The sequence below is a fragment of the Platichthys flesus genome, chromosome 7 (assembly GCF_949316205.1).
Source record: "Platichthys flesus chromosome 7, fPlaFle2.1, whole genome shotgun sequence".
In the NCBI taxonomy this organism is placed as follows: domain Eukaryota; kingdom Metazoa; phylum Chordata; class Actinopteri; order Pleuronectiformes; family Pleuronectidae; genus Platichthys; species Platichthys flesus.
In genome coordinates this window covers 12,852,793-12,867,314 of record NC_084951.1, presented here as the reverse complement: position 1 = coordinate 12,867,314, position 14,522 = coordinate 12,852,793, and the positions used below count along the sequence as shown (strand labels likewise).

Genomic DNA, 14,522 nt, shown 5'->3' with positions numbered 1-14,522 from the left:
TACTCCAGAAGGAGGAGAAGTTTATTGAACACTTTGACTTGACAAACGTCTGCTTATTCCAACAAGGAGAACATGCTGCTTTTCTTTTACCATATTTTAGTTTTAGTTTCAATCTAAAGAAGACCTCTACAACACTGGGAATGTATAATGTGCACTTTTTACTTGTGACTATGCAACTATCAATAATCTATACTGCCTGTCATGTAAGGGTTGTGGGGGCAACTGGAGCCGACCCCACCTGACAGCGGGCAATAGCTGGGTACACTGGGATTTGAACCATGAATCTGATAGGTCTAAAGATCGCACCACAGACTACAACATTAATCATTTATACCAACTTCAACAGGTTAAGTAATGACACAGATTATATTCAGTATTATGAATCTCAGAATCTGAAATTAAGGCCAGATTCATTTATTTATTTGTGTATCTATCTGTATCTAACTCAGATGATATTGTCCGTGATGACATTGTTTATTTAACAAAACTCTCTATTGAACTGTTGTACATGTGCAATATTTCCTAATAAAATAAAATCATAATATTACATTTCATCTGCACCATATTTACATTGACTTATACTGATACTCCCACTCGACTTGTCCCAATATGCATTTGATACAGCTCTGTTTCTCTGGCTGTGTCCATTGTTCTGCAGGACAGAAGGATGTATTTATGGAGAGAGGCCACAGGGACAGCCCTGCTAGGACCTGCTTCCTGTCCGCTAAGCTTCAAGGTGTCCTCTCCACATCATTGCCTCGGTCGACAGTTTGCACTGACTAAGATGAAGTTTGAGTGAAAGTGACATTTGATTAGCGGGAGAATCCAAGTGACGAAACAAGTTTTTTATTCTCCTGCACCTGTTTCCAGATGTATGCTCCTAAACAACTTTAATATATGCCTGTGAATCAAAAGCTGGAGCAGGAGGTCTCCATTCTCTTCCACAAGGGTAAAAAGTTACAGCCTTAATAGGAGAAAACAATAAGCAAGAACACTTTGAAATTTTGTTTTCTTTGCACTGAATAAAAAGGGGATTGTTAGGACAAATGGATTGAGACTTGTACAGTCCCCTTGTCCTGTGGCCCCTGATTATCACTGCACCATCATTCAGGAAGAAAAGTCAAAACATTGCTCTGCTTCTCTTTGATGGTCAGCTGTAACTGCCGTCTCCATTGAGTCTCCTCCCCAGTGTGGAGCGAGTGCATGAATACAGTGTCAGCCTCTGCAGCTGCAAGGGCCTCTGTGCTGGAGGAAAAAAGACAGCCCTTGCCAAAGGATTACTTTGGCAAGGGCTGGTGTCCCAGACGCTAGCGCAGTGATGATCCACACACAGAGAGAGGGGGTGGGTGATGTTGTGTACTTTGGGTCACCAGACACTGACATTGTCCATACAGTGACAAGTGTGTTTACTGTGTCCGTCATTTGCACAGTTATATTCACATAGTAGTAGCACGGTTGTGTGTACTTCTCCAGTGTTAAAGGCTGATGGTCACTGGAGCCCTGGTTGCTTTAGCTCTCCTGACGCTGATCTGCCAAGCTGCTGCGTTGTTTATTCAGGTGTGTCAAAGACCCTGTGTGACATTAACACATCCACCCATGTGTGAATTGAATCGTCCACACAGGAGAGGACTGAATTCAGCGAGGGTCCATTAAAATATCTGCTGTGGGAGCAGGACAGGTGTGACTTTAGAGATCAGAAGAAGAAAAAAACGCAGGATTCATTAGGGAGCAGTTGAAAGGTGAATGACATTTTTTTTTCTCAATCATTCACACGAGCATTCTCCATGTGCGTAAAACACACCATGTGTGGGAGTAAGCAATGACTCTTTCCAGGCCCACACAATATGACCATAAATAACCACATTTATGTAAAAAAAAAAAAAAAAAAAAAAAAGGACAAATAAAGCCATGCATTCGCACTGAAGGAACAGTAAGTTTGTAATTTAAGAGTGGGAGAGAGGAAATTAAAACCAATATAACGAAGGCCACATGAAGTGTGTTGTCGGTCTGTGAGGTGCAGAACATGACTGCTCCCTGGCGCTCTCCTCTCATTAATGAAAGATCAATTCATTATTCCATAATGCAGAGGGAGAGCTAACAGAGCAGAGGGAGATAATAAACACAGGCAGCAGGTTAGGAAGCACACCTGCAGGATCGATTCACCGGATTGGTCAATGGCTTTGCTGTTTGTGTGTGGCATGGATGTGCTGAGGCTGGTGTGTTTCCACCTATATAGGCTACATCACGTGGGAGGCCGGGGTCATTGATCACATCACAGTGATCAGTGTGTGTGTGTGTGTGTGTGTGTGTGTGTGTGTGTGTGTGTGCGTGTGTGTGTGTGTGTGTGTGTGTGTGTGTGTGTGTGTGTGTTAGTGTGTGTCTGTTTGGTGAGGGGTGGGTGGGGGTATCAGAGCAGTCAATATACCCAGAGATCAGTCTATACACTGAGATGTGCATGTGCTTCTCTTTCACAAATGCAGCCGAGAGTAGAAGCCCATGTGTCTGCAGAATAACGAGGAGTAATGGTGGCTCGCATCAAACACAACAAATGCGCTCCAACTGGCACCGTGGCGCACACATGCGACCGGTGTCTGAGGAGCGGAGCATGCAGCAGGACGCACCGATCAACAGATACTGTACAAGTGGGGCACTATAGTTTTTATTATCACATTAAACGGCCCCGCACGCTGGTTCCCAAACACTGGCAGCCATAACAACCCAACGCATTGGGATTCAGGCGTGCACAGCACACAACGCACGAATCTGGAGGGGGCCACGCGTCTATATTCACAGACGCTGCCATGGTACATTAAATTTCAATTTGCACCTCCACCATTGAGATGCGGTCTCGTGTCTTTACGCGCAGGGTTGGAAGCGTCCGCGCTGGTTATCCCCTGGTGCTGTGATATCCCAGTGGGGGAAGACGAGAGGAGATGGAAACCGCTGCATCGCCAAAAAATAGACGGCACCCTATGAAAACACGTTTATGGCACAAATAAAGGCGATCGAGACAAGGACGCGTCTTACCTGTGCCGTGTGCCAGGTCGAGGTCCGGTTCGGTGAGGAGGTTCGGGTCACTTTGAGATCTGCCTCGCTGCAGACAGCCGTCTAGTCCATCCGATGTAGCCATGGGGAGACAGACAGCGCAGGAATCCCGAATAAAATATTGAAAACCCCCCTCAACGCGGAGGCAGGCAAGGTCAGGAGGAGGAAAAGCAACGAGCTGGTGCAGATTTAATTTGCTCTGACAACAGCCGCTTGGAGCATCTACCAGGGAGCCATGGCTGAGCAGAAATCCCGTGTGTGTATGAGTGTGCGTGTGTGTGTGTGAGTATGTGTGTGTGTGTCTGGATGATGTGGGAGGGGTGATGTGCCCCCTGTGATGCTCGTCCCCGTCCAGCAACACGACCAAATATTCAACACAGCTACAAACATGCTGCACACACTGATGCATTGAATGTACCGTTGAATTGAAATGCGTTGTGTGTGCAACAGTGTTCGTTTATTTAAATTTCATATATTTCAAATCTACAATAATGACGTGGGTTCGATAGCGTCATAAAATCGCCAGATGATGTCGAGGCAGTAACAATAAATTCATCCAGCATTTATGAAATGTATGACTAATGGGTTAAATGCAGATATTTATGATTTCACACATGTTGGAAATCACCTCCTAATGTCATATGTCAAATACATAATAATTATGTAAAATAAAACATGTTAAAGAAAAGGCAAAATCCAAATATCAAGCTGTGCATTAAAATCACTGGGTCCTATATATTTCTATTTAAATGTATTCAAATAAAATTACTTTAAAAGCATTACATATAGAATGCATGCTTCAGTGTTATTTCACCACTGATAATAAATCAAAAATCATTTCTCTTAAAACAAAGCAGGTTCATGTCAGAGCCACTGGACATATGGAAGCAGCCCATTGGCTGGTTCGCCTTGTGACGCACAAACACGGAAGTGCTGCTCCGCCTCAAGAGAAAGATGGCGGCTTACAGGTGCATCTCCTCGGCTCTGCTGGTGTTTCTATGTGTTTTGTCGGTGTTCACCGTCGCACAGAGTCAAGAGACGACACCAGCGGGTGGCCACGGTGCCCCCGCAACGGACGGTCCGCAAACAGTGACCAAGACAGCGGGACAAACCGCCGGGCAGCCCGCGGCGGAGGAGAGGCGGTGGGAAGCGACCGAGGTGAAAGAGGCGACTCCGGATGAATCCGCAGCCGAGGAGCAGGAGGCTCCTGCCGCTGACACCGCGGCCCCCTCCGCCGGCCCCCGGCCCAAAGATGACTTCCAGGAGGAGCTGGTGATCAGACCACTGCACTCCGGAGATATTTATGCCAGCTTCCAGTTCCGCACCCTGTGGGAAACTGACTTCACCAGGGAAAACAAAGGCAAGCTAACTGCTAACAGGCATTCTTACACATGCTGCTTAATTTGAGTAATTTGTCTTCAAGACGATTATTAGGTGCGATCATTGGCGTCATCAGTGACAATCACATAATTTACTGAAGCTCAACAGATCGTTTATACACCTGTAATTATTCAGATCAGTGTGTGGGTTTCCAGGTTGTGGTAATGCCTAGTGATGTGTCGAGTAATCCAGGAAGATTTTTTGTGAAGCGCGTATCGAGGCTTGTGTTGATGAAGTTTGTGGTGACGTTCAAAGCCTCGCAAATTGAAATATGAGGGGCATTAAAACGCAATTGACCCCCCCACTCACATTTTGCGGAGTTGGGACTTTGTTGCGCGTTCGTCTGCAAAGAAAAGAAACCGCCTGAAACCCAGCACTGGGGAAACCCTTTTGATCCCGCCATTGTATCATGAAGACTGACACCATATTAATAAGTTCATAATGTACGTATTGGCATCTCAAACATCATTCGTTCATTCATTTATTCAATTCAAAGCTTCATTATAATCACTCTGCCTGCTTTACATGTGTTATCCACTTGATGGCGCACCATGAAGCTTCATCTTCAAGCTTCATCTCGCCATCACTAGTTACTGCCTTCTTCCGAATGACACAGTTTGACCTGTAAACCTTCAAACAAGTTGCAGCACAAAGATTTTTCTAACCAAAAACTGTGTCATGTTATTTATATTCCTCAGTCTCCCACTACCGGTTGTTCCCCAAGTCTCTGGGCCAGGTCATCTCTAAGTTTTCAGTGCGAGAGCTGCACATCTCCTTCACACAGGGCTACTGGAGGACCATGCAGTGGGGACAGCCATATCAGCCTTCTCCTCCTGGAGCCGAACTCTGGGTGTGGTTCCAGGACTCTGTCACGGAGTGAGTTCAACTCATCGGCTGTTGGGGAAATGTTTTGTTGTTAGACTTAAGGGGGTAGTTCACAGAAAAATGACAATTCACTTTATTATCTACTCACCACTATGCCGATGGAGGGGTGGGTGAACTGTTTGAGTCCACAAAACACTTTTGGAGTCTAGGCGTGTAGCCACATCCAATACAATTGAAGTAAATAGTGACTCCTTCAAATTCGACTGAAAATGGCATCATTTACAACATGGTCTTAGCCTGAATGTCCTCTGATCTCCCCCTCAAGCTGTGTTCGCACGCAGACACTGAACGCACTGCACACAAGCTCTGGCCCAAGAGCCTGCATGAATAGCACGGTAGCATCACTACTTCCGGTAGCAGACATTTAGGCTGGTAAACTGGTAAACAAGTAAAGAACAATAACAAGGGTGGCTCTGGCTGCTAAATCAAGCTCTTTTTTCAACTTGCACTTCTTTAAAGACATTTTTGTTGTGCAAATATTAATCTACTAGAGAACCCATCACAGCATGTGTTGAGTGGAAATCATCACTATGTTCGCACTGGGAAACATTAGTTTATTATTCTCTTTATATGAGGGGTTTTCCAGCAGTTAGTGAAAATGAGAAAAGATGCAAGTTAACATTGAAAACATAAACTACAAGAACCTAAATGGAGGATGCAGTAAAACTGTTGATTAATATTAATGATGAATACGTGAAAGGAATAAAAATTGGATAAATTGATTACTTGAAATTTAATTTACACGAACATGAAAAAGCTGTCAAAGCTTTGCATCTGTTTACCTTATAAATTACACATTATACAAAAACACTTCTGACAGATTACAGAATAAAGAATTTCATAATTTAATTTTCATCACTCTTTCTTTTACACAATCTTCTTAACTATGTAGTGTGTGTGTTTTGTCTTTTTAACATCTTCCTACGGTTTTGTTCTGCTCCTCTCAGTGTGGATGGAACGTGGAAGGAGCTGACAAATGTTTTGTCAGGGATTTTCTGTGCTTCACTCAACTTCATTGACTCCACCAACACTGTCCAGCCCAGTGCTTCCTTCAAACCACTGGGAATCGTCAACGGTACAGTGAGGCTCCTTCAATCTCCTTCTGGACTAACTCTCTCTAGTGATGAACCTGTATAAGAGCTTATGGGGGTCATCTGCCCTTTTTAAAGTACAGTCTGCAGGTGCTATAGGTACTGCCCATGATACGTTGTATTAGTGGAGACTGAGTGTTTTGTTTTTTTGGGTTGAACTAGAAGTGACAGACCATCGCTTCCTCCGGTATGCCACCCTCCCACGAGAGATTGTTTGCACAGAGAATCTGACACCATGGAAGAAACTCTTGCCATGTGGATCCAAGGTGAGTGTGTACTATATACTGTATATATGAGGGCAGAACTATAGATGCCAGCGTGTGCATCTATAGATGACACAGGAGCTTGAATGTCCCGTCAGCTGGCTCACTTCCCTCTTCTCTTTCATTACGTTGCCATGACTGCAGGCCGGTCTCGCTGTCCTGATGAAGTCAGAGAAACTCTTCCACAGCAGTTTTCATTCCCAGGCAGTGCACATCAGACCTGTGTCTCCCACGTCCTGGGAGCTCCGACAGACACTGAACGTGGTCTTTGACCTGCACACGTCTGGACAGGGCAAACGAGGTGAGGAAGCCGAGCTGTGTTGTGTCTCCTACATCAGTAGGACTAAAGAGTTTGATTACATCTTCCTGGTGTTAGTTAATTCAAGGTGTTTGCTCCTTCAGAGTGGTCTCTGTTCAAGATGTTCTCTCGGACCCTGACAGAAGCTTGTCCACTGGCCTCCTCCAGTAAAATCTATGTCGATGTCACAGACAACCCTCAGGTCTGATTTCCTCAATATACACTTCACTCTTAAGTTATTATTTTCCTTAATATGAACTTTACAGAAAGCAAAATATGATTTTTTTCATCTGTCAAAGCTCAGGAACTATTCAGTAGTATTTGAAACAAATCTAACGGATTATAATTTCAATATTTTTATATCTGATCATCTTTTAACAAATTATCTGCCAACATTTAGCTTGAGTCAAACATGATGTCATTTTGCAGGGGGAGCAGTTTGAGCTGAGCCCGGCCACGCCCCTGCTGAGCCAGGAAGTGGTGCTGGGGGACAGACGGACCTTCTCCGTGTACGATCTGACCCAACAAATCACTTTTGGGACTGTGCGCTCCCTCAACCTGCTGATCCGCTGGAAATCTAGTGAAAGTGAGTGAGGAATGCGGATGGTGACATTTCGCTTGTTTGTTTCCAGTGACGTAGTTTGTATAGAGTCCATGTTCATTTGTCAAACTTTGGGGTCAAACCTTTTAAGTTAAGATGATTTTTTTTTAACGAAGTCGAGGTGGGAAACAACCCAGAGGCCGGTTCTTTACCTGTTTTGCATCATAATCTCCAGCTCCACCTCTAAATTTAAACATCAGATGCATTTTAATATCACATTTCCTGTCTCTGCTGTGATGTTTCCCACATGTTGGTCTGTTAAATCTCCCCCTTGTCACGTGCTCTCCTCATTAGGTGACATGCTGCGTCCTCTGCTCCACGGCGAGCGCTATGTGGCTGGTTACGGGCTGCAGACGGGAGAGATCCACACGCTGATGTACAACTATCACCCATACAGATCCTTCCCTGTGCTGCTGCTGGACTCAGTACCCTGGTATCTCCGTCTCTACATTCACACGCTCACTGTCACCAGCAAGGGAAAGGACAACAAGCCCAGTGAGTCACTCAAAGAGAGTTTATAAAAATCAAATACACCTCAAACGAAGTATATTCACGAAACTGCTTAACTTAACATTTTCAGATGATTATGTGCTACAAGATGTTACCTGTTCCGTCCATGCACAGCAGAATTATATGCTAAGTACAAGTTTCCCCCAAATGTTGATAAAACTATCATCATGAGAAATGTCTAATCAAACATCCAAACACAATCTAGTTCAAGGGTTACCCCTCTCTGTTGGTTTGTTATCAAGATGACATAAAACAACTCACCAGATTTCCACAAAACTTAGTGGAAGAATTTCGTATAGATCAGGGAAGAGCCCATGTAATTTTGGGCTGAGTGAGTGTTGGGCCTTGGTGGAGGAATGTGCTCTACAGACTGCTGTTCTAGTTTGCATTGCTTTGGCCTTAAGTAACTCTTCAGTAACTTGTTTTTAATTGGTGGCAAACCCAGTTTGTGTGACTTGCACACGTCTGACAGTCTGGCCGTTCCCTTTCCCTTCAGAAAACATTGTTACATGTAACTCCTTGCAATTGTTTTTTTTACCCACAAGGGGGAGAACATGAGGTAAAAAGCTGTCAGGTGTGTGTTGTTAAATCATTTTTAACAGTGGAGATATTTCTTCCACCTGCTGGTTATTTTTTTTTCTCAAACATCAGTAATTTTACTTTTAAATCATTGTCACATAATAGTCACAGTGCATGTATTGCAGATAGACATCATAATAGTGAATCAGTTCTGTGGTTACCACCTTTCTCTTCCTGTGCCAGGCTACATCCACTACCAGCCATCGAAGGACCGTTTGAGGCCCCACCTGCTGGAGATGCTCATCCAGCTTCCTCCCAACTCCGTCACCGAGGTCACCGTGCAGTTTGAGAGGGCTCTGCTCAAATGGACCGAGTACACCCCCGATCCCAACCACGGCTTCTACGTCGGGTGAGTTTCTGAAATAGATGCACATGTTGTCAGTCGTCTCATTCTATGATTTTGAGCATTATAAGTGCTTTAATGATTCTCTCACCTTCATAATTGCAAACCGGTCTCTCTTGAACATGTAGGTCTTCAGTAATCAGCTCTCTTGTACCAAGTATTGTCGCCATGGATACAAACATCACTCAGGAACGCCCCCTTTTCAGCAGCTTGTAAGTATCAGTTTGTTCTTTTCTGAGGAAAATGTCTTGTGACGTTTCTTATTCGTGTGTTGTTTGAGTTCCTGTTCCTATAAATGCAAATGATTCACTTTCCCATCTCCCTCCAGTTTCCCCTGTAAAGAGGAGTCCAGCTACTTTGTGCGCGTCTACACTGAGCCTCTGCTGGTCAACCTGCCAACCCCAGACTTCAGCATGCCCTATAATGTCATCTGCCTGACCTGCACTGTGGTGGCTGTGGGTTACGGCTCCCTCTACAATCTACTGACCCGGAGCTTTCAGATAGAAGAGCCCAGTCCAGGATTGGCCAAGCGGCTAGCCAACATCATCCGCAGGATGCGGGGCGTGCCGCCTCTCTGAGGCTGGACATCGGTGCCAACTGGCTCTGCTTTCAGAAAGGAAGCTTTGCTTTGTGCAAAACCACTGGTTACATGTGACATTCAGGGAAAAACTGAGTCGAGCACTGGTGTGAATGTTGACCGAAGGTCAACTTCAAGGTTTTGTTTTGGAATGGAAGAGGATGAATTACAGTTTTGAACATGAACATATTCAGGATCATTTCCTGTCGTCTAACGACAAAAACTGTAGAGGTTTGTTATTGTTTGAGAAGGAGAAGGAACCAAAGCTGTGGATTATGCAGCAGTGGTAACTGCATCTGTTTTATTGTTTGTGTTTTTATGAATGTCAGAAACCATGACTCCACTACATCTTAATATATCTCCAAAGTGTCACTTCAGCTTTTTGTTTCTCTGTGGAAACTGTGATAAAAAGATGTTTCTACAATGATGAGACTGCACTTTTTCTATCTCTGAGTAGAGATAGAAAAATGGACGATCACCTTTGATCTCATAATCCTGACCTGTGGATTCCCAGTTCGTTGTAAGTAAAGATAAAATACAATGATCCAGTCAGAGCGTTTCATCTTGACAAAGCTCAGGTATGACAGGAGATCAAAAGACGGAAATTCTAGGTTTGCAGTTTCCACTGCCAAGCAAACTAAACACAGCATTACAATGGAACAATGGGGCACGTATATCCTCCTCCCTTTCAGTTCCTGGTGTGTTCATTTTACTGGACACAAGTTGTGTAATACTACAGAATATAACAAAGGGCCCCTGAAAAGTTGTCGATGAGCAACCACATTATTTATTTGCAAGTAGGAAACACCCTTTTATTAAATGATTTAATTTGAATGCCACTGTCTGCAGGTCATTCAAATCAACTGCCTTAAGTTTGTAACCATTAAATGCAGTTTAATTGTACCTCACAGAAGACAAGCAAGTAATGCTTGACAAGCAAGTTATGTCTGTGTCTGAAAGTCTGTTTGCTTGCCTCACAGAGAAGAAGTGCTTTGAATGTGAATATTTGAAGCTGCACTGTTTGTGTTGAAAAATTGAAACATTTATCCCCTTTTAATAAATTGACAAACAAACTTTGAGAAGGGACATTAATGCTTCAAACTGCACCGGAGCCATATTCCTTCCAAATGAGTGGATTTGTGTTAACAAACTCAGCCCCACTTCTGGCAGCCCCGGAGAGAACAAACACTGTCGTCTCTGTATTTGGCCGGTCAGCGCTTCTCACCCCAGCACGTTTGGCAACAGCGTGGAACAAAAAAAAAAGAAATAAGCAGCATTCCACATAAGTGGTGATCATATATCGGGTCTGCTGCAAACTATGTTTTCTCTCCAAACAAGTCGGTATAAGTCTGGCAGGGAACGCAGCTCCACTGGCTTAGCCTTCACACTTGTGTTCTTCAGGCAGTATAAACCCTCGGTGAAGAGTCGCTGCTCACGATTCTCTGACACATCAGAACAACACTTTATTTAGCACATATGATTTCAGACATGTACACTTCTTTACTCCCACTTTTATACAGTGTAAAGTGAAATTTGGCTGTATATACACTACAGCAATCTATGTTAGCTGCAGAGATTCAGGTGCAGCAGTTTGAACTGGGCACCAGAAATTATTGGCCAGTAAGAACTTTTTGTCCTTGGCATATTTCATCATTTGTTATTTCAGCCAAGCTCTGGCCTAAAATATGCACATAAAGCAGACGTGTGAAACACAAGACCTGTGACAGGCAAGGTGATAAATGCTGAATTCTTTTTATTTTTTGAAATACAATGAAATAGAAAACATCCCATAACTCCACGAGGAAGAGATATAAAAATAACTGCAGTACATTTTTCATCCATTTAGAAGGCTTAGAATATACAGTACTACCAATCGTACAGAAATCCACGAACAAATTACTGACATTAAAGGATTAAGAAGGTATAAACTAATTAAGTATATTTGTAAATATTCTGAGGCACAAAATACCCACTAATCACTTTGGAGTACAGGAAAGGAAATGTAAGTGAACCCTTTTTCTCTACAAGACAGTAATCAACAATACATTATTTCATAGTCTTTGATTTTCCAAGTGTAGATTTCATGACTTAATAAACAAAGTATTAACAAAAACTTTTTGATATTTGCGTTAACTTCAAGTACGGGTGCAGAAAAACCCTTTACAGGTCTTGCACTTTACTCTACCAACCCAGAGAATGAAAGTTTGTGCAAAGTGGTGCCCAGATATTTGACCAAGAAGTAATAGCCGTGAAAAAAGTTAGAAACGTTAAGCATTTTTTCTGTGTGGCTGCGTGAAATAAACCAAACAAGTGCCCACATGCAGGGGAGTCGGTGGCAGTCCACTCAGCAGGGCTCGCTGCAGGCGTGACCGCAGGTTGTCCTGCAGCACTTCTGCTCTCCCGGACACTGACCATCATGATAGCAGTACTCAGCACACATGGGGGTTCCCTGGGGCCGAGCGCAGCGGCCACGCTTCACTGACAGGACAAAAGACAGAAACACACACTCAGTCACTGTGTTCAGGTGTTCATGAGTGTCAACACATTCATGTGATCACACAAAACCCACAGGAAGCTGTATTTCCTGGGATTTCCCTGTCACTTTGTTCATATCTAACCTGTGAATGGTGCGGTGCACTGATGTCCACATCCATTGGAGCAGCATTTCTCATTGTTGGGGCAGTCACTGTCACTGGAGCAGAACTCAGCACACAGCCCTACACCCCATTTCCTCTGCGGGCACATTCCTGGCTTTGCTGGATGGGAAGAGAAGTGAAATATACAAACAGAGAGTGAGACTTAAACAGAGAGTCTGGGACATCATGGCTTTTGATTGGGAGGAACTTTCTGCTGTGGACTCTCCAAGCTTTGATTTCCATGACAGTTCAGTCACTGAGAAAATTCTAACTGCGGAGAATGGGGTTTAAACATTGTGGCTCCATACTGAGGAACACTCACGACTCCAAAGTCTAACACATAACATTTGTGGTCTGCTTTACGGTCTCCATCACACACACACACACCCTTGTGTGATGGGACAACAGACTGTGAGCAGTCAGCCACTCAGGGAAAGATCAGAGAAGGAGAACAAAATCAACAAAATCATACGCTGTGAGGTCACACATTAAAAACATGTTCAAACATACTGAGTTGAGTCAGAAACAAACGTACCTGTTGTTTTGACTTTAGCCCCTTTAGCAAAAGCTGTGTCAAAGTGCACATATGCACCGAGAGCTAAAATCAATGTAAAAACTGCAGGCCAGTGTTTACCCATGTTGTTAACCTGGTGCACACAAGAATGAACTCCTGTGTGTGTGTGAGTGTGTGTGTGCACTAATAAGCCAGTAAACAACCTGCAGGCTGAGCAGCACAGTCCCAGGATGCTGGGTCCTTGTGCCTGTTGAGTTCCATCCTGATGATCTGCACACCTCAGGGCTCCTGATGATGTTGGATGTGACAGCAGCCCCACTTCTTCAAGCAGCTTGAAACATGGGACTGGTGTGGGGAGGCTGTATTGTTGTATCCATCATTGAGTTCATCATTGGTACCGTTGAGGAATGTTTTACCATCCTCACACATTACTGTATAAGCGACTATATGTTATATATATTGTATATTACCCATCATATCTGCCAAGGAGCATAGTGTCTCTCTAAATTCCACAGATACTCCCTTCTCTCTCTAAGCAGGACCCAAGGTCAGGTTGTAGATAAAGGACCAACCAACAGTGCATTGTAGCGTCTACGCTGAGGGACTTTCATATCTAACTTATCTGAACCAGACAGAGAGACTCCAACTTCAACTCTCACCGACTTTGACTCTTCTGTGTACTACACCAGTGGCAAGACGTGAGGACACAATGTGATTTAGGAATACATGCTTTAGACTTAACTATCCAATAGGATTGTGGACACCTACATGTAACATAGAGATCGACAGCAATTCTAGCCTGTCATGGATGTGCTTTTAGAATGGGTGATTCAAGTAGAAGGAGATATATGGGGATGCTGGGAAAACATCTTCAGACTTGGGGGTGACAATTGCTCCTGTTACTCTGTTAGCGTTTGTTTGTTGTTGCACCTTCTGGTCTCCTTGATGCATCAAGTCTACAGACTGAGATCTCCTTTCACCAGCCTCTAGAAAACGTCCGAACAGTACTGTTGAGACTTCTTTTTCCAGCCCAATTAGAAATACTGAAACTATACTTGGGTTGGTAAAAAGTAATTTAGTGATAGAAAAACTAAATTCTTGACTGAATGCAAAACAAAAATTTAACATGTTAGTAACATTCAATGTTTGTTTAAGGCTTGTGGACACTTTTCAGAGATTATGTAAAAAGGATGTCAATGTTTGTGAACATACACTGCCTGAATAGTCATGATCAATCTCATGAAAAAAAAACTTTGGGAATGCATCTGACAGAGGTGATCAATTGTATTCTTTGATAAAAATTTAAATTGAATGCAGATATATACTATACACGACTCACAATTTGATCTTAATAAATTCAATTCTTTCATTAATAATAATTGGATTTACAATACCAGTACATCCAGAAGCCAAAATAAAACATTCGTCAGGGCAAAACTTTCCCCCATTTCATCTTGTGTTGTGCTGTTTTGCTTTGATCTATAGAAATAATTTCTGGTCTTATTTTCTTTTTTATCTCCCCAGTTAGTGTTCTCTGGCTCTCTCTGTGTCGCCATCTGCTGGCCTTTTCCGGTTCTACATGTAAGCGGTTCGATGAGGGTTGAACAGTATGTGAGCCAGGGGTGTTCACACACAGTTTAAGTCGTTACTTTTCCAAGATACAGAAAGAGAAGATTGTAATAACAAAAAATAATTCTACTATATTTTATTCCTTTATTTATTCAAAAGGGGCAATGTACATTACATGTTAGGCCACTGCTAACTTTGCCAAATCAGAATTTGAAAACACATACAATACAA

General features: G+C 43.3%; 3 protein-coding genes across 4 annotated transcripts in view; 1 reads left to right on the top strand and 2 right to left on the bottom strand.

The window, feature by feature from the left end:
* The window catches only part of phactr3a (phosphatase and actin regulator 3a), a 33,650-nt gene extending 30,367 nt beyond the window's left edge, over window positions 1–3,283 (bottom strand). For both annotated transcript variants that reach the window (XM_062392128.1, XM_062392129.1), the window contains exon 1: window positions 3,028–3,283. In XM_062392128.1, the coding sequence (XP_062248112.1) occupies window positions 3,028–3,130 (103 nt within the window). In that variant the 5' untranslated portion in view covers window positions 3,131–3,283. The remainder of the gene's footprint in view (window positions 1–3,027) is intronic.
* A 687-nt stretch (window positions 3,284–3,970) lies between these two features.
* On the top strand, window positions 3,971–10,646 carry pigt (phosphatidylinositol glycan anchor biosynthesis, class T). The gene is made up of 11 exons (XM_062392389.1): window positions 3,971–4,405; window positions 5,124–5,301; window positions 6,258–6,385; window positions 6,564–6,667; window positions 6,809–6,965; window positions 7,067–7,164; window positions 7,392–7,548; window positions 7,858–8,058; window positions 8,836–9,001; window positions 9,124–9,207; window positions 9,324–10,646. The coding sequence occupies exons 1-11, from the start codon at window positions 4,000–4,002 to the stop codon at window positions 9,571–9,573; spliced, it is 1,929 nt and encodes a 642-aa protein (XP_062248373.1). The 5' UTR covers window positions 3,971–3,999; the 3' UTR covers window positions 9,574–10,646.
* Window positions 10,647–11,308: 662 nt separating this feature from the next.
* wfdc2 (WAP four-disulfide core domain 2) lies at window positions 11,309–12,903 on the bottom strand. The gene is made up of 3 exons (XM_062392461.1): window positions 12,744–12,903; window positions 12,191–12,328; window positions 11,309–12,050 (listed from the first exon to the last, which is right to left on the bottom strand). Exons 1-3 carry the CDS (start codon window positions 12,844–12,846, stop codon window positions 11,917–11,919), a joined length of 375 nt encoding a protein of 124 aa, XP_062248445.1. The 5' UTR covers window positions 12,847–12,903; the 3' UTR covers window positions 11,309–11,916.
* Between the last annotated feature and the right edge of the window lie 1,619 nt (window positions 12,904–14,522).